This window comes from Melanerpes formicivorus, unplaced genomic scaffold (genome assembly GCF_026170545.1).
Source record: "Melanerpes formicivorus ecotype bairdi unplaced genomic scaffold, bMelFor1.0.p_v2 SCAF_50, whole genome shotgun sequence".
NCBI classification, from domain to species: Eukaryota; Metazoa; Chordata; class Aves; order Piciformes; family Picidae; genus Melanerpes; species Melanerpes formicivorus.
The window spans coordinates 2,566,845-2,591,125 of NW_027142402.1; the positions used below are offsets into that span (position 1 = coordinate 2,566,845).

At 47.6% G+C, this 24,281-nt stretch overlaps 1 protein-coding gene across 1 annotated transcript in view; it reads left to right on the forward strand.

Moving 5' to 3' along the window:
• LIN28B (lin-28 homolog B) overlaps positions 1 to 17,908 on the forward strand; it is an 82,674-nt gene extending 64,766 nt beyond the window's left edge. Inside the window, exon 4 of the mRNA XM_068160452.1 lies at positions 14,845 to 17,908. Within this exon, the coding sequence (XP_068016553.1) occupies positions 14,845 to 15,214 (370 nt within the window). The 3' untranslated portion in view covers positions 15,215 to 17,908. The remainder of the gene's footprint in view (positions 1 to 14,844) is intronic.
• Positions 17,909 to 24,281: the final 6,373 nt, after the last annotated feature.

Consider the following 24,281-nt stretch of genomic DNA (forward strand, 5'->3'; position numbering starts at 1 on the left):
ACACACACACACAACCCCAAACACACACACACACAAACCCCAAACACACACACACACAAACCCCAAACACACACACACACAAACCCCAAACACACACACACACAACCCCAAACACACACACACACACAACCCCAAACACACACACACACACAACCCCAAACACACACACACACAACCCCAAACACACACACACACACAACCCCAAACACACACACACACAACCCCAAACACACACACACACACACACACAACCCCAAACACACACACACACAAACCCAAACCCACACACACACAAACCCCAAACACACACACACACAACCCCAAACACACACACACACACAAACCCCAAACACACACACACACAACCCCAAACACACACACACACACAAACCCAAACACACACACACACAACCCCAAACACACACACACACAAACCCCAAACACACACACACACAAACCCCAAACACACACACACACAACCCCAAACACACACACACACAAACCCCAAACACACACACACACAACCCCAAACACACACACACACAAACCCAAACCCACACACACACAAACCCCAAACACACACACACACAACCCCAAACACACACACACACACAACCCCAAACACACACACACACAACCCCAAACACACACACACACACAAACCCAAACACACACACACACAAACCCCAAACACACACACACACACAAACCCAAACACACACACACACAAACCCCAAACACACACACACACACAAACCCCAAACACACACACACAAACCCCAAACACACACACACACAAACCCCAAACACACACACACACACACACACAACCCCAAACACACACACACACAAACCCAAACCCACACACACACAAACCCCAAACACACACACACACAAACCCCAAACACACACACACACAAACCCCAAACACACACACACAAACCCCAAACACACACACACACAAACCCCAAACACACACACACACACACAAACCCCAAACACACACACACACAAACCCCAAACACACACACACAAACCCCAAACACACACACACACACAAACCCCAAACACACACACACACAAACCCCAAACACACACACACACAAACCCCAAACACACACACACACAAACCCCAAACACACACACACAAACCCCAAACACACACACACAAACCCCAAACACACACACACACAAACCCCAAACACACACACACACAAACCCCAAACACACACACACACAAACCCAAACCCACACACACACAAACCCCAAACACACACACACACAAACCCCAAACACACACACACACAAACCCCAAACACACACACACACACACACACAACCCCAAACACACACACACACAAACCCAAACCCACACACACACAAACCCCAAACCCACACACACACAAACCCCAAACACACACACACACAAACCCCAAACACACACACACACAAACCCAAACCCACACACACACAACCCCAAACACACACACACACAAACCCCAAACACACACACACACAAACCCCAAACACACACACACACACAACCCCAAACACACACACACACAAACCCAAACCCACACACACACAAACCCCAAACACACACACACACAACCCCAAACACACACACACACACAAACCCAAACACACACACACACAACCCCAAACACACACACACACAAACCCCAAACACACACACACACAAACCCCAAACACACACACACACACACACACAACCCCAAACACACACACACACAAACCCAAACCCACACACACACAAACCCCAAACACACATACACACAACCCCAAACACACACACACACACAACCCCAAACACACACACACACAACCCCAAACACACACACACACACAAACCCAAACCCACACACACACAAACCCCAAACACACACACACACAAACCCCAAACACACACACACACAACCCCAAACACACACACACACACAAACCCCAAACACACACACACACAACCCCAAACACACACACACACAAACCCCAAACACACACACACACAAACCCCAAACACACACACACACAAACCCCAAACACACACACACACAAACCCCAAACACACACACACACAAACCCCAAACACACACACACAAACCCCAAACACACACACACACAAACCCCAAACACACACACACACACACACACAAACCCCAAACACACACACACACAAACCCCAAACACACACACACACAAACCCCAAACACACACACACACAACCCCAAACACACACACACACAAACCCCAAACACACACACACACAAACCCCAAACACACACACACACACACAAACCCCAAACACACACACACACAAACCCAAACACACACACACACACACAAACCCCAAACACACACACACACAAACCCCAAACACACACACACACAAACCCAAACCCACACACACACAAACCCCAAACACACACACACACAAACCCCAAACACACACACACACACACAAACCCCAAACACACACACACACACACACAAACCCCAAACACACACACACACAAACCCCAAACACACACACACACAAACCCCAAACACACACACACACACAAACCCCAAACACACACACACACACAAACCCCAAACACACACACACACAACCCCAAACACACACACACACAAACCCCAAACACACACACACACAAACCCCAAACACACACACACACAAACCCCAAACACACACACACACACACAAACCCCAAACACACACACACACACACACAAACCCCAAACACACACACACACACACACAAACCCCAAACACACACACACACAAACCCCAAACACACACACACACAAACCCCAAACACACACACACACAAACCCCAAACACACACACACAAACCCCAAACACACACACACACACACAAACCCCAAACACACACACACACAAACCCCAAACACACACACACACAAACCCCAAACACACACACACACAAACCCCAAACACACACACACAAACCCCAAACACACACACACACAAACCCCAAACACACACACACACAAACCCCAAACACACACACACACAAACCCCAAACACACACACACACAAACCCCAAACACACACACACACACAAACCCCAACACACACACACAAACCCCAAACACACACACACACAAACCCCAAACACACACACACAAACCCCAACAGCCCCAAAAGAGAAAGAGGAAAATGGCAACAAACTACAAAACGAGAGAGCAAATTGCTGTCAGCAATGGCAAATGACAGGCAAGTGTTGTTTACTGAAAAAGTTTAAAGGTATTCTATGTGTATTCTGTAATGCATTTACCTCATGTCTATGTGTGTGTGGATTTGGTTCTGTATATAGAAGCATAGAATGGTTTGGCTTGGAAGAGACCCTAAAGATCATCCAGCAGTAGTGGCTTGGTCTCAGCTGACAGCAGAAATTATTCAGAGGCCGGTGAAGTACATGAACAGCAGCAGTCCTGGAAGGGCAACCTGAAAACCATCCACTTCTGAGCTAAAAGGGATGCTTGTAAGGGCAGCAAGGCTGGTGAGAGGCCTTGAGCACAGCCCTATGAGGAGAGGCTGAGGGAGCTGGGTTTGCTTAGCCTGGAGAAGAGGAGGCTCAGGGTGACCTCATTGCTCTCTACAACTACCTGAAAGGAGGTTGTAGCCAGGAGGGGGTTGGTCTCTTCTCCCAGGCAACCAGCACCAGAACAAGAGGACACAGTCTCAAGCTGCACCAGGGGAGGTTTAGACTTGAGGTGAGGAGGAAGTTCTTCACCGAGCGAGTTGTTCGTCATTGGAACGTGCTGCCCAGGGAGGCGGTGGAGTCACCATCCCTGGAGGTGTTCAAGAGGGGATTGGATGTGGCACTTGGTGCTATGGTTTAGTCATGAGGTCTGTGGTGACAGGTTGGACTTGATGATCTTTGAGGTCTCTTCCAACCTTAGTGATAGTGATGTATGGAGGCACACTCTGGTACAAAGCAGCCTGCTTTCAGACCCAGCAAAATACTTAGCTAGTAGCATAGTTAATTAACTATGGGGATTCATGGCTCCTGAAAATGGAAGCTACAAAGAGCCAGTGGTTTATCAGCACCTCTGTTGATTTGTGTGCCCTTGAATGTGACAAAGCATTGGAATTCTCTCAGCATTTGGCAGGAATCTTGCTCTCTGTCTTGGCTTTGAGGGAACCTGCTGACCCATTCCTGGATTCACAGAATGCTTTGGGTTGGAAGGGACCTTAAAGATCATCCAGTTCCAACCCCCTGCCGTGGGCAGGGACACCTTCCGCTAGCCCAGGTTGCTCAAGGCCTCTCCCAACCGTCCTTGAATAACTACTCAGATGTTCCTGAATGAGCATCAAAGCTGAGAGTTCAATTGTGAGTCAAGCACTTGAGCAGTTAACCCTGTGGTAAAGCTCTAAAGCAATTTCTACAGAGAGGAGACATCTGCTCTTGCCGCAGAGGGGCTCAAGGCAAGTGTTGCAGTGCACAACAAATCCAAGAGCGTGGCTGTCTCATCTCACAGGCATGAGGAAGGACAGACTCATGAGCCCAGGTAGAAATCCCACTCAGCAAAGTTATGAATGAAATGGAAAGCTGAGCTGTGCTCCTGATCACCACTCGTGGTTCTGGATGGGTTGCAGCCCTCCAGCAGGCTCTTTAGCAGTTCCCTGCATGCTGCCTGGCAGAGCACACTGCTGCTGGCTTGTCTCACAGCCTGGATGTGAAAACAGAAGGGCAGCCCAGGAGCTGCCAAGACAGCAAGCAGCGGTGGCACTCGCTGTGCAGAGCTTTGTGGGAGACTGGGATGAAAGCTAAGCACAGCAGTTTGTTGAAGATGTTCTGGCTCAGGCTTTTACAGCCTGTAGAAAGTCTGCTTTCTGTGTCTGGTTCTCCTTTTGGTGCTTCTGCCAACAGGGAATGGGAAAGACCCGTGGAGGGGGAGGTCCTGCATTTGTGCAAAGTCAGGTAGCTCTCGATGGCCCTCATTTTCTGTGTAGTGTTTGGGCTCTAGAAATGACTTCTCACAACTTGCCTCTGGCTTTCCAGCCCAGGAGCTGGACAGCAGTGAAGGAGCTGTAACTAAGATGACAGTTTCCAAACCAGGTATTTTCCTGCATTGGCCAGAACATGCTTGGTTCTTACTCTAGTTCAGTGAACATCAATTGATTTGTGGTCTGATCATCACATGCTTGTACTCTTTTGTACCATGAGTATTTTTTCCCCCTGTTGCCTTACCAGGGTAATCCCAAGAGGCAGAGACTCAAGATTCTCAAAGCCTTAAGGGTCTTGTTTTCCTCAGAGCTCAGTGGGGCTTAGGCATTTCAGGCTGGATGTTAGGATGAAGTTCTTCATAGAAAGAGAGATTGGCCATTGGAATGTGCTGCCCGGGGAGGAGGTGCAGTCACCATCACTGGAGGTGTTTAGGAAGAGACTGGATGGGGTGCTTGGTGCCATGGTTTAGTTGATTAGATGGTGTTGGGTGATAGGTTGGACTTGATGATCTCAAAGGTCTCTTCCAACCTGGTCTGGCCTATTCCATTCTATTCCATTCTATTCCATTCTATTCCATTCTATTCCATTCTATTCCATTCTATTCCATTCTATTCCATTCTATTCCATTCTATTCCCTGTGTAAGTTTGATTATACACAACAGTCTCACACAAGCTGCCTGTGAGAGGGAAAGGTGATGCCATGCTTTTCAGCTTCTGAGCCTGGGAAGGATGAGACTTCTCCTGAGGGGAATCTGTAGGCTGTGCCTGAGGTGAAGTTTGGTGTAGGGGACGCAGTCTCTCTGCTCCGTGGCTATTTGGAATTGGGCATTTGCAAGTATTTTGGGTATTTAGAAGTGGAAGGTTTGTAATTCTCCAAGATCAGGCATTGTAGGACAACACAAGTACCTGCCTCAGGTGGGAATTAAAAGCTTTAAGATGAGGCTTAATCTTGTTGCAGCTTGAAATCCTCTTTTCACGCTTTGCCGTCGCTTCTGCATTTTGATGTGGAAAGCTTCCAAATTAATTTTCTCTCTTTCAGATGTTTAAAGCCTCTTAAAAAATGTGCTAAGAGAAAATGCTGAACACAACCATTTGGTAATGATGGCTGCATATGGAGCTAGTCCCTTTTAGGCAGCTTAAAATGGGAGTTTGGAGAGGTGAATTAGGGACTGACTGAGAGAGCAAGGGGTCAGTGCCTCACCTCAGCACTAAAATGTGGCTGTGGAGCATGTGAATGGGCTAATTGTTCTTGCAGGTACTGTACATGGGGACTTAAAGGTGCTGTTCTTTGAAACAGCACCAGCCACATCTGTGATGTCAGTTAAACAGTTGGGAGAGGAACCCCTGTGTGTATTTCACGCTGCAGGACTCACCCTATCAATCCCATGGGCTCTGGAAGGGACCCCTGTGGAGATAGCTGGCATGGCCTCCTCAGTGTGTCAGACAGTGACCAACCCTTTGTCTCTGAAGAATGAAAGGGAGATGTGAGCTGCTGGTCACATCCTGCAGTCCCCACCACTTTTGAAGCTCATATTCATGCAAGTCATAGGATTCAGTGGCTGTGAAAGGCAAAACCACTGCAAGGCTAGGATCTAAAGCAGTCTGTACTGCTGTGGCCAGGGGGTTCTGGAACTGTGCTTCGTGCCAATTCACAAGGGATACCTGAAGTCACTTGACTCTAAAACTGGTATTTGGGGAAGAAGAAGAAGTGATGAACTTCCACATCAGCCTTTCCTCATCCTCCTCATTCTCCTCTTCTTCCTCTACTCAGTTCCAGTGCTCCAACCTACTGCCAGGATGCCATTTGCCATTTCCTGCTGTTGTGAGGAGTTGCTGTCACTTGTGTTGGCTGCTAACATTAGTGGTAGAATAAAGAAACAAAGGGAAATGGCAATTTCTAACTGCTAATCCCCAGTTACCTACTACCCTTTCATCTCATCCGTGGACTTAGCAGATCAGTGGATGCAGAAACCCTGGAACCAGCTCTGCTGAGAGGCAGATAGGGTCAGGCATGCCTCTTAGCTCACAAACAGCACCTCACTGACCCAGAAAGAGCTGAGCTGGCTTTCTGCAGCCTGCAACCTTATATCCACACAGCCAGGAGGCTCAAGCCACCTTGGTGAAGTCTTCTGGTGTTACTGAACTATGGTTCTGTAAGCAGGAGGAGTGGTTTCAAAACTCAGCTCACTAAGATCTGCTGAGTTCTGGCCAGCTCATGCCTGCCCCAGAGCTGCACACTGGGGCAGGAGCCTGCAGATGTGGGCAGACACTGCAGTGACAGCCCGAGGAAAGCTGTCTGCAGCCTTTCCCATGGACATCAGCTGCAGAAAATAACTGGTTTTAAAAGGACTGCATACAGAGCTGGTTTCATTAAAAGCAAGAAGGAAAGAAAGAACATGCCCTTTATTTTATTACTCTCACAGAAATTGAGGCTTGCCAGGGAAATGTTGTGGTTTGAGAATATTTGTTTGTGTGTGTGGTTTCATCCTGCAGAAAGATTAACAGCAACAGACTTGACTTGAAAGCTCAGTGTAACCATTTCATGTTTGCTATGTAACTGTTTGAAACATAACTTCCTGAGCCCATCACTGCTCTTGGGTCTGCTGTGTCTGGATGGGTTAAAGCCATTCAGGCAGACACCTTCCATCCATGCTGTGTGGTTCTTTGGGAGCAAAACCCATCTTTCCTGTCCTTTGGAAAGAAAAGAGCTCAGGTTTGTAAGCTGTGTTTATTTTACTTTTTAATTCATTTTTTCCAGGAGTTCCTAACTCTCAGTATGAAGCAAATCCTTTTGTTGTAACAAGTGAGAGCACACCCCAAGCATTCCCCTGTCAGGGTGCATTTCAGGAGGGTTTGTTACGTGATTATCTGAAACCATCATTTTCTGCCGCTGCCATGAGGAGGGATGAGTGGATGGCAGAGATAAGGTTTCAGGGAAAGGAGGGGAGAATGGAAGCAAGGTCTTTGAGGCCGTTTGTTGAAGAGCTGCTGCCCATGAAGCCCTTTCCCATGTTGTGGGGAAAAAGCCTTTTTTTGGGTGCGTTTTGAACACCTTTTGTGCTGCGTTTCAGAAAATCCCAACTGCCAGCACAGCCACGTTAGCACGTTTCAAACAAATCCATTTCCTCACCGGCTCCAGCTAAATTTTTCTCCTGCCAGAACTGATTTATCAGGCAAATGCCCCTTGTTGTTTGTCAGCTGCTTTGTTGGAGGGGGGGGCGGTGGAAGGGAGGGGGAGGGGAGAGCCAAGCAACAAAAGACCGTAACCTATTGATATTACTTCTGGGATCCGCCGGGGAGGAGAGATTGATTTAGAACTAAGCACGGCAAAGCAGTCGATCCGATGGGTTTACAGCAGAGAGGTTTTATTTATTTATTTGTAACAGGAGTCAGCACCATCAATATTCGACCCTGTGTTATTGGAAGCCTCGCTGGCCCTGCGCTTGTGGCCGCAGGCTGGGGGCTAGCTGGGAGATGAAAGGCAGGCGAGCCTGAAAAAAGAAATGGAGGAGCCTAGGGGTTTCCTCCTCCTGAAACTCAGAGTCTCCACTCTCTGGTACATGATCATCTGTTGGAGGATTGGGAGGAGAAATAGATGAGAATTTTTACTTAATCTTTGCTTCTTTAGGAGATTCTCTCTCTCCTTTTTTCTCTCTTTTCTACTTCCTCCCCCTCTCTCCTTCCCCCACCTCTTGTTTTTCCTCCTCTCTCTTTCTCTCTCTCCCTCTCCTTTTCTCCTCCTGCCTCCCTCTCTTCCACTCTCCTGTTTTCCTCCTCTCTCTCTCCTTTTTTCTCCTCTCTCTCTCCCTCTCCTTTTTTTCCTCCCCTCTCTCTCCCTCTCCTTTTTTTCCTCCTCTCTCTCTCCCTCTCCTTTTTTTCCTCCTCTCTCTCTCCCTCTCCTTTTTTTCCTCCTCTCTCTCTCCCTCTCCTTTTTTTCCTCCTCTCTCTCTCCCTCTCCTTTTTTTCCTCCTCTCTCTCTCCCTCTCCTTTTTTTCCTCCTCTCTCTCTCCCTCTCCTTTTTTTCCTCCTCTCTCTCTCCCTCTCCTTTTTTTCCTCCTCTCTCTCTCCCTCTCCTTTTTTCCTCCTCTCTCTCTCCCTCTCTTTTTTTTATCCTCTCTCTCTCCCTCTCCTTTTTTTCCTCCTCTCTCTCTCCCTCTCCTTTTTTTCCTCCTCTCTCTCTCCCTCTCCTTTTTTTCCTCCTCTCTCTCCTTTCAGTCCTGTGGAGATGTTGGAGGCATTTCTCACTTCTCCCCACTGGTGCCTCAGCAAGCACACACCTCCAGCCACAAGAAGTGTCCCCTTGTGCTGCCCCACGGCTTGATTTTTGAAGGCAACTCACTGAACCCCCTGAATAGTTAAAACATCTTAGTCCTAAGGTCCCTGTTTCTGTTCAGTCATAGGTAGTTTCATCTCCCTTTACAGCAAAATGAGGTGGTTCAAGTGATCTGTGTGATCTGTCTGCAAGAACTTTGTTGTGAGAGTAAGGACTCAAAAAGGCAGCTCATTTAGGTACAACCCCATACATTTTCTGTGTGCTCTAACAGCTTAGGTGGCATTCAGTGTCGTGTAAAAAAACCTCATGGCACAAGCTGTAGGATATACCAGGTCATTTTTCAAAGCATTAGCACTGCTGGATGGAGCCCTGGTAGCCAAGAGGTAGTTTTTTTGTTGTCTGATGGCATTCAGAAAGGAAAAACAAAAGAGGAGTTGCTGTGGGGAATATCCTGGTGAATGTATTTTAGTCTTCCTCTGCTAAAACCCCTTTCTTCCCTTTGCTGTCCCTGGTCGATGTTAACCCCTTCCTCTCCTGTCCCCAAGAAGAAGTCCTCAGGGTAATTTTCTCTCACCAGATGATAGTGTGCAGCCACACAAATGATTCTCTACTTGTCATATCGATTGGATTATCATCTAAATCATATCACAGAGCAGCATGGAGAAGCCAGCAGTTGTGTTCCTCTCTGAACATTTGCAGGGCAGGAGCACTGCCGTTTGAAAAGGGACAGGGCTAGGGTGTGCTCCTTAACTAGGAGCTAGCTGCTAGGGCAAGGGAAAAAAAGCTGAGAGCTAAGGAGTGATTTATAGTGCATTTGCTTTTGGTTGTGAAATTGAGTACTGCTCCTGAATTTCAGTTAATTTGCAGTTGATAGAGCAGTTGGTGCTGGAATCTCTGCATCCATGTTTCCTTTGTGGTTCAGGAGTTTTTTTAACCTCACTTTATGCTCTCATCTTTCTTTCTTTGTGTGTGGGTGTTAATGTTCTCATTTTCTTGAGGCTATTGAAATACAGTGCTGGGCTGGTTCCTCAGGGCATTCCTTTATTAAATTAATGTTCATCTCTTTTATATAAAAAAAATCACCCTGATTCACCTTGCTGTCAGTGCTGGAGGGAAGAAAGGATTCCCCCTTAGCATAATTGCCAACCTCTTTATTTACTCCCTTGCATTATCTTTTGAGCCTGAAGCTACCTAGTAAATCATGGGAGCCCAGTGTGAGAGAGACAGTCCTTTTTTTTTTAACCAACTCCTTCTTGTTGCTGCTTGTTTTGTAAGGGTTACTTCTGCTATCATTGCACCTTGAAAGGCTTTCTGTGGTTTGTTCACCTCCTGGTGTAATTCACAGATAAACTCTCACGTTGTGTTTAAGCTAATGTAGGTTATTCCATGGTGCTGCTGAAGTGAAGACAACACTTGCTGTGGCTGTACTGATCTGAGAAAACACTCAAATGAGAACTTGCTAATAGTCCTAGGAACCAGCTTGTGCGTTGCTCTGGGTCTTCATGTGTACAGAGATGCGGGGCTGTCAGCTCGAGTGTGCGCTTCGTGTGCGCTCAGGTTTCATGATGCTGTGCGTGCAGCAGAGAAGAGCAAAGAGCTGCAGCGTTCGGGGCTAAAGGGTTAATCCCCTGCCTTCATGCACACGGGTGATGCCCTGTGGGATCATTTGTGAGCTGGGAGGTGGCTGGCCAGTGCCATTTTGGTGTAAATCCCTAGAGAGGGAAGGCATTTCAGAGGGGGTTGGGATCTGTTCTCCTGGTAAGAGTGATTGACAAGGGATGAATAAATAGTTAAAAGAAGTGAAGAAATTCCACCCTGCTGCTAAGCCCAGGCACACCCTGGCTGGTACCTGTACATTCTAATGCAACCCTTCAGCCAGATGCTGAAGTTGGGTGCTAACAAAAGCCATTCCTGAAAAGCCAAGCCGTGGTTTGATCCCAGCTGCTTCTGCCGACGGAGCTTTCTTTTACGGCGAGGTGAATAAATGCAGGAGATTGTCATTCCCTGCAAGGAGGATGGGTTGATAAATAGATATGCAAAAAGGTGATGCAGGCTTCTGGAGTGGAAGCCAGGGACCCTGACAGCAGGTTCTTGGTCAATTGGTGAGGTGAAATGGTTCACTGAATTGGATAACACAGTGCATACCATAGCGACTGATGAAATTGATTTGTCCGTGGCTGCTGCCTGCTCTGCTCCTCAGCCCCTTTCACCTATTCCCCAAGGGGGTTTTTTTAAAGCCGTTCTAAAGACTTGTGCTGCTCAGGGGAAGAAACAAGTGCAGATGCATTCACAGCTACCAAATCCTGTGTTCTGAACTGAGATGAAACGGCCAGTTCCCAGAAGGTCTGCACACTCCTGTTACACTGCATTATTCTGTACTGAGTGTGCTTTGTTATATTTAGTATGCTACATTTATTAGTATATACTTCATTATACTCAGCATGCTGTATTCATTATACTGAGCATGCTTTATTTATTATACTGAGCATGTTTTATTTATTATACTGAGCATGCTATATTGACCATATTACACTTAGTATGCTGTATTTATTATACTTAGTATACTTTATTGTATTATACTTAGCATGCTTTATTTATTATACTTAGCATGCTATCATCACTGGAGGTGTTTAGGGAAGAGACTGCATGGGGTGCTTGGTGCCTTGTTTTAGTTGGTTAGATAGTGTTAGATGATAGGTTGGAGTCAACGATCTCAAAGGTCTCTTCCCACCTGGTCTGGACTGGTCTATTCTATATTCTATTCTATTCTATTCTATTCTATTCTATTCTATTCTATTCTATTCTATTCTATTCTACTCTTATTATACTTAGCATGCTATCATCACTGGAGGTGTTTAGGGAAGAGACTCCATAGGGTGCTTGGTGCCATGGTTTAGTTGATTAGATGGTGTTAGATGATAGGTTGGAGTCAATGATCTCAAAGGTCTATTCCTGTCTGGTCTGGTCTGGTCTATTCTATTCTAATTCTATTCTAATTCTATTCTAATTCTATTCTAATTCTATTCTAATTCTATTCTAATTATACTTAGCATGCTATATTTATTATACTTAGCATGCTATCATCACTGGAAGTGTTTAGGGAAGAGACTGAATAGGGTGCTTGGTGCCATGGTTTAGTTGATTAGATGGTGTTGGGTGATGTTGGAGTCAATGATCTCAAAGGTCTCTTCCGGTCGATCCTATCCTATCCTATCCTATCCTATCCTATCCTATCCTATCCTATCCTATCCTATCCTATCCTATCCTATCCTATCCTATCCTATCCTATCCTATCCTATCCTAATTATACTTAGAATGCTCTATTTACTATATTATACTTAGCATGCTATAGTTATTATACTTAGTATACTTTATTATCCCTAGCATGCTCTATTTATTATACTGTCCTCCCATTGCACTGTGTAGTACTTAGCCTAGAAACAAGCACAACTGCTAGAAACTGCTAGAGATAATAAACACCATTCTTTAAATGACAATAAACACTACATTTTTTTTTGGGGGGGGGGGAGGAATCCTTTGATGAATTTAGTGGAGAACAATCCAGACACTCAAGGGGTTTTGTTGTTGCTGTTCTTCTGCTTCCCGAATCCCAAGGTTTAATTTCTGCATTATTTTATCCAGATCAGGTCTTTAGAAAGCTTGTTGGGGAAGCAGAGCTGAGTGCCAGTTAAGAGGAGACTGAATGCTGCTGTTAAGTGGGAGTCACTAATGTGAAAATACCTGCAATGATTTGGGGGAGTGGTGGTGGTGGAAACCAAACCAAACCAAACCCGGGTGGATAATATTTAATCAGTTTCAGCTTTGCTGTGTGTAAAATCACAGGAGAAAAAGGATGGCTGGTTTGGGCTTAGATCAGGATGTTCAGGGCTTGCAGTGTATTTAGGATGTCATTTTCCCTTCCTGTGCTTGGAAAATCAATACAAAATGACAGTGGGGCTTGTAGATGTTATTTCCTTCTGATTCAAGGGAAGCTTTATATTCTGTGTCTCTTCATGTGTTACTTAGGCTTCAAATTCCACTGGCGAGGGTGGAAATCGCATTGGACTTAGAGTTTAGTGGTGACATAAAGATGCAGCCAGTTCACCTGGAACGTGCTGCTGCAGATGCCATGAGAGTGCAGAGTTCAGCTAATGGGCTTGGGTTCTCATTTCTTATTAGTTTTTAGGGAAGATGGCAACAATTTAATTATTGTGCTTTCTGAAAGGATAATGAAGTTCTGCTCATCATTTAACGTCTCTAAATTACAGGTCAGCCTTGTCAGACATGACAGCATGCCACGGGCAATTGATGCTGCTGCTGCATTTGTCTGCTAAAACAAAGATAGGGTTAGTGCCTTGCTAATAGTGATGAAGAGGAGGGATTGTTCCTTGGGGTGGATTTGCAAGCGTTAGCAGCTGCTTTCCAATCTTTTTTGTTTAGGAAATGACACAGGTTTTACCAGTAAGATTTCTTTGAAGGCTAAATTAAATCGTCTAGGTGGGACTCCAGCTGTATGTATGGCTTTGCATGGCTGAAACTGGTTTGGGTTTGGATAGACTAGTAGTGAGCACTAAATAAAAGCTGAAAGTGTGCCTTTTAACTTCCCAGCAATCTTATTTCCCCCCCCCCCCCTTTTCTATTTTTTGCACTGTTTTCTACATAGAGTTATAGTCTCTCTTAATGCTTCTGTTGACCAGGCTTAAGTCTTTGTGCAGTGGTTGGGATTTTTGTGTTTGGTTGGTTGTTTAATGAGTTGTTGATGGCTGAGGGAAAGCAACAAACATAATTGGTTAAATTTTATCATCACAGATGACTCTGCTGTCGCCGTGCCGCAAGCGCCGGGCGCACGGCTGCTGCTGCCGGCCGCGCTGTGCCTGGGCATCTGCTGCCCTCTAGCGGCACTGCGCCCCGCGGCCTGCCCGGGAGGCGAGCCGGGAGCCCCGGAAAGGTGCCAGGCACAGGGCGGCTTTGGGCACCGGTGCGACGAGCGGGCGCCTTGCAAGTGGCACAGTGCCCCTCAGCCTGCAGCACTGGGGGGTCGGGGCAGAGATCCCGACAAGGATGATTGCAGGACTTGAACATCTCTCCCATGAAGAAAGGCTGAGAGAGCTGGGGCTGTTCAGTCTGGAGAAGAGAAAGCCCAGAGGGGATCTGATCAATGTCTATCAATACCTAAGGGGTGGGTGTCAGGATGGTGATGGTCTTTTTTTGATGGTGCCCAGCGAAAGGACAAGGAATAATGGGTACAAGCTAGAACACAGGAGGTGCCACCTCAACACAGAGAGACACTTCTGTATGGGGAGGATAACAGCCCTGCAGCAGGCTGCCCAGAGAGGTTGAGGAGTCTCCTTCTCTGGAGACTTTCAAAACCTGTCTGGATGTGTTCTCTTGGTGGTCCTGCTTTGGCAGGGGTGTTGGACTGGGTGATCTTCAGAGGTCCCTTCCAAGCCCTAACATTCTGTGATTCTGGCTGTTTCAGCAGCAGACCTGAGCTCACCTCAGGTAGAAAATCTCCCTGTTTGCCTCTGCACTTCATAACTAGCTGTCTCTCTTCCTTTTTTCCTTTTGTTCCAGATGCTACAACTGTGGTGGCCTGGACCACCACGCTAAAGAATGCAGTCTACCTCCGCAGCCAAAGAAGTGCCATTACTGTCAGAGCATCATGCACATGGTGGCTAACTGCCCCCTTAAAACAGTCTCGCAGCAGCCCACCAGTTCTCAGGGAAGACACGAAGCTGAGCCCCAGCCTTCCACGTCTGCCTTCCTGAGAGAAGGAGGAGGGGCGCACGGCTACTCCTCTCCGTCCTACTCTCAGGAGGGCAGGGCAGAGATCTCGGAGCGCTCGGGCAGGTCGCCGCAGGAAGCTTCGGCCAGTAAGTTGTCGGCGTCGCCCGAGGAGCCCAGCAGGAAGGGGCCTTCTGTCCAGAAAAGGAAAAAAACTTAAAGCATTTCTCACAACTTTTCCATTTGCTTTTATATCCTCTCGGGATGTCTACCTCATGCAAGTACAGGGGAAATAATTCCATTACCAGTAGCTGACCTGGAAACTTTTAACTACTGTTACCTGAGGAACTGTGAATTCTGTTTCCTTCCCAGACAAATCACTCCAAGCAAAGTCCATTTGAGCAGGGTGCATCACGTTTGACCTCCTGTGTGTGTGTGTGTGAGCGTGCACATGTGTGTGTGTCTGTGTACATATCTATAAATAGCTTTTCTTCCCCCCCCATCAGACCACTCTCCAGCTCCCACCAGACGTTACTGTGAAGCAATAGGCACAGCACCCATAAACACTTCTGAACTCAGTTCCTACCCCCTGTTTCTGAATGTCTTCAAACCCCCAAACCAACAAACAGGAAAACCCCAAGAAATCTCACTCAGAAACAACCTAAACCTGCTAAACCACACACAGAACTGAGATCAAGACTGTTACTTCTCTTGGGGACCAAAGGATCCTTTCAGATTTTTAAAGCTGCCATATGGTACTAAAGATGCTAAGACATCCCCCCTTCCACCCCCTCCCACCATCCATTTCAGTTCTTTTCTTTCTCATCTCCACAAAATATCACACCCCCCCTCCTCCCCATGCCTGTGCAGGGCAGTGTGGTGACTCAACACAGCTCTCGTTGCCACCATCCTTTGCTGGTGAGGAGTTGCAAGCTCCAGAGAAGACAATGAATGTGTAGTTCTGTGCTGGTTTCCCAAGGTGTTTTGTTGAATTAACGTGGTCCTAACTGTGATTTAGATGACTGTTGTCTAGGGGAGAATGTGTAACTGGTTACAGAGCCTTTTGGGTGGTGTCAGGATACCATCCTGCTTAACCTTTTGTATTCTGTGAACATGAAGGGAACTTTAGTGGCAGTAGCAGCAGCAGCAGCAGCAACTCCTCTTGGTCCCAGGCATTGCCCCTCGATGTGAAGGGACTTCCCCCCCGCCTTGTTTTCTGTTGCACCATCATGGAGAGAACTCCCTAGGGATTTGTGGTGGTGTCTGGTTTGGTTTTAGAGAAAATGAAATGCAAAGTTAATGAGATCCTGGGATAGATAGTTTCTTAAGAAGAAAGGTGGCTGGGCAGTTGGGGTTGCTCAGCCACAGCCTCCCTTGCTGCTGACGTGCAGTCAGGAAGGGCAGGTGCCTGCTGCAGACCAGCCTGAGCGAAGGCTCCTGCGAATTTGCCAGAAGCCCTAAGCATCAACTTCTTCCTGTGAGCTGGAGGCTGTAGCTGCCCAGCCTTGGTCCAGGGTATGCTGAGACCACACACTGAAAGAGGAGAAAGATTGGTGGCCCTGGAGTGAGACTCCCTGGGCCGCAGCCCTTGCTCGGGGTTAATAGAGCTGGAGCCTATCAAAACTTCAAGTCGCTTCCCATTTGTAGCTCCTGAGTTAGCAAGTCACACGTAAGGGAACGCACTCTGACACATCCCAGGGCGGGGGTAAGTTAATTAGAGAGCCCTGGGTGATCCCTACCATGGGCAATAAACACAGCCTGCTGGAGCCTCAAGGAGTCGGGCAGCTTTAAGCTCGGCTAATCAAACCGAAGCAACAGCCCTGCGTGAAAGGCTCCAGCCGGCCGCATAGTTCCAGCAGGTATGGCTCCTTTGTGGCCACTTCTCCTGCCAGAGGAGGCTGCTGCTGCTGCTGCTGCTTCAGTGAACAGGTAGCAATCAAACACCTCAGCAAAGGGCACGGTTTGAAGAAGATTGTTTTGTGTGAATTCCTTGCCAGTGTTTGCTTGAGCCTGGATGGTTTGTCCTGAAGTTCTCAACGCGCTAATGCAAAGCTTACTTTTGACGATATTGAATGTGATGTATCTATAGAGAAGAACTTCCTTGCCTTACGTGAGGAGAGTAAACTTTATTTAACTTATGTAGACAAATCAAAGTGGCATTGCTCAGATCTCCTGGCTGGTGTGGAAACCAGCTTCAAAACAGCAAAGATGCAAAAAAAAAAACCCCAACCAACCACTTAGGTCACTTTGAACGTTTAAAAACCAAAGTTCCTTCTAGAAATAGGCAATTTGCAAAGTGGTCATTCCCTGCCTGTCTGTAAGAAGTTCAGAGCTGAGATCAGGAAACCTTCAGAGCCGAGATCAGGAAACCTTCTCAAGCTGCAGCTGTTGTTTCAGCGGTGCTGTCGGAGATCCCTGCCTGCACCGAGGTCAGACTGAACTGCTAAGAGCACATAACCAAACCCTCTCTTTCTTGTTGAAAGCTTAAGGTTTTATTTTTATATGGTAGAATGTTATCACTCTTACATGGCATACTCAGGACAAAGAACTTTGCTCAGGGAATATACCATTTAATGTTGTGGGGTTTGTTTCTTTCCTTTACAGACTAGTCTTACAGCCCTGCTTACTCAGAACAAACCAAATAGTCTTAGACCTTTTTATCTCTCTCTAAGTATTATGTACTGATATCAGTAACTACCTCTGAGTGGACACAGACCTACATTTCTGATAATCAGCTCTCAGCAGTTTGTATCTGGAGTCCCTGTGAACTGATGGAGTGTGGTTAGTTCTGTGCTGGTCGCTTCTGTGAGCCTTGGTGTCTTTACATTCACAGGGTCTGGGGGCTTTCAGAGATGCTGGGCAACCACAGCTCTGCCCACTGGCTTTCCAGGGCAGAGTTGGTGGTGCTTAGCTTTTCTAGGGGGGGGGAGGGATGGGGGGGGGGGAGAAAAAATAATAAAAAAGGAAAAAAAAAGAAAACCAACAAAACCAAGAAAAGGAAACCAAAAAGTATGAAAGCATCAAGCCCACTTTGTTTACATAGGTGACAATAAAATGGTGATTCTGTTTACAGCAAAAGGCTACCTCATCTTTCCTGCAGAGCCCCAGCCGTGTGCTGCTCCAGCCTGGAAGGTGGCTGTTGGTCTGTGGTACATCCTTTGGCTCTGTGCTCAAGCTGTCGGTGATAGCTCGCCACTCGCTGCCTGCCTTAGGGCAAATGCTTGTTGAGGAGGAAGCAGCCAGTTGAAATTAGGAGATGTTTCCAGACATTTCTTTGAAAGCTGTTATTCTGCTGTTGGGTTTGGCTTGGGTTTTTTTCCCCTCTGTCTAAAGGATTATGGGCACTGTTCAGGAGATAAATGCATCTCAGAAGAGACAGAACCATGCCTGAGTTTCAGGTACAGCAGCACGAGCTGCAGCAGGGAACTACTTAGCACTGGGCTGCAGCAGGGGAAAAAAAATATATGTCTGGTTATGCTGCTTCAATAGGCTGCTCCAAATCAGCAGAGAACCCCTGAGAGGAGGAGGCACAGACTGAGTTTGGGATTCTTCCTTTGTGTCTAAGGACAAAATCAATATTCTGCAGCATTGGCTCAGCCTAGAGACCTCCTCTCTATTCACCAGCCTGGCCCTGCCAGACTGCTTCACAATCAAACTCATTTGAGGAGAGAGAGTTCAACTATCTGCTCAGAGAGAGGTCTTTTTCTCCTAACAATAATAGAGAGAAGGTTAAAGCTGCAGCAAGGATCTCTCTCCCTCCCCCTTCCTCCCCCCCAAAGTACTCAATTTGATTTAATCATAAGGGACATGATGAGGTATTTTTTACTCTCCCTCAAAGAGAGGTCACAGGAGGTTCTACCTCAACACTTCTCTACTGCGAGGGTGATGGAGCACTGCAGCAGGCTGCCCAGAGAGGTTGTGCAGTCTCCTTCTCTGCAGGTGTTCCTGTGTGACCTGCCCTAGCTGATGCTGCTCTGGCAGGGGGGTTGGACTGGATAATCTCTGGAGGTCCCTTCCAACCCCCTACCATGCTGGGATTTACTGATGTGTGTGCTGCAAAAGTTAGGCCATGACCAAGGCTTGAACGTGGAGGAAGAGCTACAACCCTTTCTGCTGCAGCTGCTGCTGAATGTGGCATGGTGATGCCATTGGCAACAGTTTGCTTTTAGCCAGCTTGCAGGGAGTGCCAAACACCACAGTTGGATCCTACCTCCTCCTCCTCCTCCTCCTCCTTCTTTTGCAGGCCACCTTTTCCAGCCCAGTTTTACTCTGCACCAGTGCAAGCCTGGAGTTCCTGCTTCCTCATACTTAGCTCTGTGGATGGAGCCCCATGAAAGGAAAAAGAATAGGAAAAAGAAAGTGTTTATAGAGCTTGTAAGGTCCTTTGTGAGAAGCCTCATAAAGGAACCTGGGAAAGAAATCTCCTCGAGTCTTACACTTAATCTAATTAATTTATCTGTAAGAAATGTTTATCATTTAAACAAAAAAGTAATTAACTATATGTATTCCCCTGTGCTAGCTCTAAAAGTGATTGGGGAGAGATGCACACAGGTGCAGATGCTTTTCATTCTCCTAGGAGTCTTAATGAGGTTGGAGTATTGGTTTAGAGGCAAGCAGAGCCTTGTGAGAGGCATCCATCTCCTCTTGCTCAGTGTATCAGCAGCAGCCTCTTCCCTGAGCTCCCTTGGTCGTGTGACCCACCCTCCCTCCCCCCCCTTCCAACTGGTGACTGAGAGCAAGAGGCTGATCCAGCAACACTTCTTTCCTTTCCTATCCAACCCAGAGCTGTGGTGGCAGCTTTGGTGGTGATTTTTAACGAGACTGTTGAAGAGTACCAAGGTCTTTGCCACCGCTGTCATGGAACCAAGCTTGAGAGCAGCCATCTTTCCAAAGGACAATTGCTTTTTTGACTACCTCTTGGATGAACTTTTTAAAGCAACAAACTGGCTGACAAACATCACCAGACTGGCTTAAAAAAAAACACACACACCACCCCAAAACTAGTATGTGTTGCTGGTGGTAAGAATGACACTGACCATACTAGAGACCAAAGTGAACACTGAGGACTTTTTTTTTCCCTCTCTGTCTTTTTAATACTGTGTCTTATCTAGTGTTTTTTAACTTATCTTCTGTAGGATAGGTTTACCTCCTTGTCCATTTTATTTTTGACTGGGATGTTGTTTACAAGGTGAAATAAAAAGAGAGAAAAACCAAATCACTTGAATGTTGTCTTTCAAGAGGGAGGCAGTGGGAGTTTTGAAGGCCGTTTCACCTGTTTGCTGCCTCCAGAGACTAAAGCACTGATTGCCTTTCTACATATCGTGTATTTTATAGCCTCATTTCATGCCTAATGTCTTTTTGTTGGTGTTATTGTTGTGTTTTCCCCCCCTCCCCTCCCCCCCCTGTCATTCATGGATATTGTGAGGTTCAAAAGAATTACTTGATTCAAAATAAAACATATAACGTTGACATTTACAGCAAGCCTTGGAGTCTTGTCTTGTGTGTGCTCCCCTGGGAGGACAGGCTCAGAGAGTTGGGCTTGTTCAGTTTGGAGAAGAGAAGGCTCCAAGGAGACCTCATTCTGGCCTTCCAGTATCTGAAGGGGGTTACAAGAAGGCTGGGGAGGGACTTTTAGAGAGTTGGGGAGTGACAGGACTAGGAGGAATGGAACCAATCTAAAGGAGGGGAGATTTAGATTAGATTTTAGGAAGAAGTTTTTCCCCCTGAGTGTGATGAGACACTGGAAGAGATTGCCCAGGGAGGTGGTGGAAGCCTCATCCCTGGAGGTTTTTAAGGCCAGGCTGGATGTGGCTCTGAGCAGCATGATGTAGTGTGAGGTGTCCCTGCTAATGGCACTAAATGATCCTTGAGGTCTAATCAGACAGAATTGTCAGGGTTGGAAGAAAGCCTCATCCAGACACAGGGCAGACCTTTCACATCCACCTGCATTCACTTAGTTTTAGGGAGATTAGCTTCAGAAAAGAGAATTTGAGTTACAGAAGCAGCTGATGGGGAGAGAAAAATCTGATGCATATGTGGACTGTACAAGGAATGCTGCAGAAATTGCACCCCAAACCCTATTCAGCTCCCAAACCACAAGAGTCTCTCTCTTGGGTCTTGCTCTCAGTGAGAGCACATTGGCCATTAAAGTGGTCAGGCAGCTGGGTTATTCTCTGGCATTAAAAAACCATTTGGTATCAAAGTCTCTTCCCTTCATTATTACTTCTCCCATAAGCTGTAGGCTTGTACACATCTGAGTTAAAATGATCAGAGGAGCTGTTTAAGTCCTGCCACCTACCAGTACCTGGAGATGCCATCTCTGGAGTGCCTGGAGGTGCCATCTCTGGAGTGCCTGGAGCGTGCTGGTGCAGTGGCAGCTCATCATTGCATGGTGAAACAGGGGAGGGCTTCTAGATGCTCCCTCCAGTGTCTGTTTCAGTGCAGGGCTCTGCATAGAATCAGAGAATCGATAAGGTTGGGAAAGACCTCAAAGATCCTAGGGAGGATTAACAGCAAAATGTAACCACCTCTACTAAATACAAGGCAGAAAAGGTATTTTCCTTTTTTGCTATTGGTATAAACACCTGCAGGCAGGGGATGGCAGCTACACACCCAGCAGCCACTCCACTCACAGACAATCACACCCTCAGCACTCTCCTGTAGAGCTGCAGAGGAGGACAGCCTACGGCAGAGGGTGGAGTTAATTCTGTGGATGTCCTCCTGTTTATCATGTAGGTGGTGGCCTGATTAATTGAAGACTTTTTCCCAGCCAAGTGCTCTGCTGTGCCCAGGGGCAGCAAAGTGCTCTGCTGTGCCCAGGGGCAGCTGCTGCCTGCAATGCTGTTGGCCTCCAGGACCAGCAGTCCCGTGCAGAGCCTTGCCCACCGCACTGGTGTGGAGCAGTTGCCACCCAGCCCCGGGCGCTGCTGGGGCTGCTGCTGCTCAGTTGGCATGCAGCTGGTCGATCTCTGCTTCCTGCTGGGTCGATATTTAGCCCCAGGCCTCGCTGCACATCACTCAGCCCAGATACTCAACGCTGGAGCAGCCAAACAGTTCACAGGGATGAGGTGGTGTCATTACTCTGATTTTACTGGTCAGGAGAAGGTAGCCTAAGCAGAAAGAGTAACCAGTACTGGCCTTAGGTCTCCAACCAGCTGTAGATGTAGATTCTTTGGTTTTCTTTCCCTTTTAACAGTGTGCTGAAGTGTTATGCCCTAGGTTCTTCAAAGCAGTTGGCTAAGGAAAAGAAAACAACCTAACACCCCCCCACCCCCCCCTAACAAATGCTCTCCCCACACGAAAACAAAGAAAGAAAAACTTTAGCTGGAGCATCCAAAACGTTTGGGCCAAGCAGACTAACCAGACACTGTGGGGGGGGAAATCTGGCTGGAAGGTGCTGGAGTAACTTAAAACAGGCTAAATTTGGAGGCATTCTGGCAGCTGCCCATGAAAGAAAGCAGAAATGCTCTTTCTCCCCCCCCCAAGGCAGCACAGCAAGGGTGGGGGCTCAAAGCACAGCAGGTTCCTTTCCATCCAGCCCCTGTTGCTTTCATCTCTCCCTGACCTACCCTGACAGCTGTGACAAAAAGTCACAGTCAAGCCTGCTGAACCGTAACTTCTGTGGAGTTTCAAGCCTGAGAGTTCCTGAAAAGCAGTTGTCTGGCCCAAAGCTGCATGGATCGGAGCAGAGGCTCTGCTCGGAGCCCCTCTGCTTGGCAGCCACAGCCTGGGAGGGGGGCAGCAGCAAGTGCCCACCCTACTGCTCCCTGAGCCCTGGGGTCTCTTTCTGTGTAGCAAAAGCCAAAGGGAATTAAAGCAAAAGACCTGGAGGAACGGGCACACGGGTCCTGCACCAGGGGATTTAAACTAAAAGCAAGAGAAACAAAAAGAAGGCAGCAAAGGGCTGCATTGGAGCCGCTTTTCCCAACGGCACATCGAGTGATGGCCCTGGATTGGCCACTTCAACCTACAGCCTTGCTGCCCTGGGGTCGTTTTAGCTGCCATTTGCCCTATCAGCACGTTTGTAAGTGACTTAACATGCACACAGGCGATAAAAAGGGCACAAGGGGAGCACATCCATCTCCCTGAGCTATTCCACCCTCCTCTCCTGAGAGCCCTGGACAGGACTTAGCTTGCAGGGACTGTGCTGTGGGCAGGAATGGCTTCCTAGGCTAAACAACTGTCTTGGCAGCAGGAAGCTGAGATTCTCCTCTCTACCAGCTTGGCTTTGCCGCTTATTATCCCGCCCCCCCAGCACTTCTCATCATTGCAGTGCTGGATGAAACAACACAAACAGCTAAATGGGCAACAAACAGGCACAACAGTGGGAAGATTTTTGTTGCACATCAAGAAAACTGCATGCAAGAAGCTACAGACTATGCTGGAAGCATCAGGTGCACTCTTACCAGGCAAGAAGAGGCTGAGTGGAGACCTCAGGGCTCTCAACAGCTACCTGAAAGGAGGTTGTCCTCAGGTGGGAGTCAGTCTCTTCCCACTAATGGTAGGTGATAGGAGAGGAAACAGCAGCACAGAGAACCTGAGGAGGTTTAGGTTGGATAGTAGGAAAAACGTCTCTCCTGCCAGAGTGTTCAGGCATTGGAGCAGGCTGCCCAGAGAGGTGGTGGAGTCACCATCCCTGGAGGTGTTCAGATACGGTGTGGCCATGGCACTTGGGGACAGGGTTTAATGGCCATGGTGGTGCTAAACTCACTCAAAATGACCCCCCAAAATCATCCATTTCCCGGGGGATTTTCCACCCAAAGCCCAAGGCAGAAAGCCAAGTGACAGGGGACGAGAAGAAAGGGCTGGTGGGAGAATACAGAAGGTCAAGAGTCTCTTTCAGTTGGTTTCCACTGGCTACAGAGAGAGACACTGGCAGGTCCTGAGGGCCACAGGGCTCCTGGGGTCACCCAGAGCCCCCTCCCAAAGCCTCCCAAGGCTGTGCCGGCACCACCAGCATCCAGCCGCACTCCTCACCCCGCGCCTCTTCAGTGTCCCTCTAAGCTCTTGCAGGGAGTCAAAGGGGGAAGGATTTGGGTCACCCTGAGCCTTTGTCAGAAAGGTTCCCTAAATTAGCGCCTCTCTCTGCGATATAAAGAAGCCAGCCCATCTTGATCTTCCCCATTCACCAGCCCTAATTACTCCGTCTCATCCCTGTCTGCTATTCACTGGCTCCCAGCCAGGCACCGCAGCCAGGTCACAGGTCAGCAGGGAGGACAAACCTCTGCTTCCCTCAAAAGGATGGAAATGTCTGAAGCAGAGCTTCAGCAGCTCACAGAAAGTGCCCC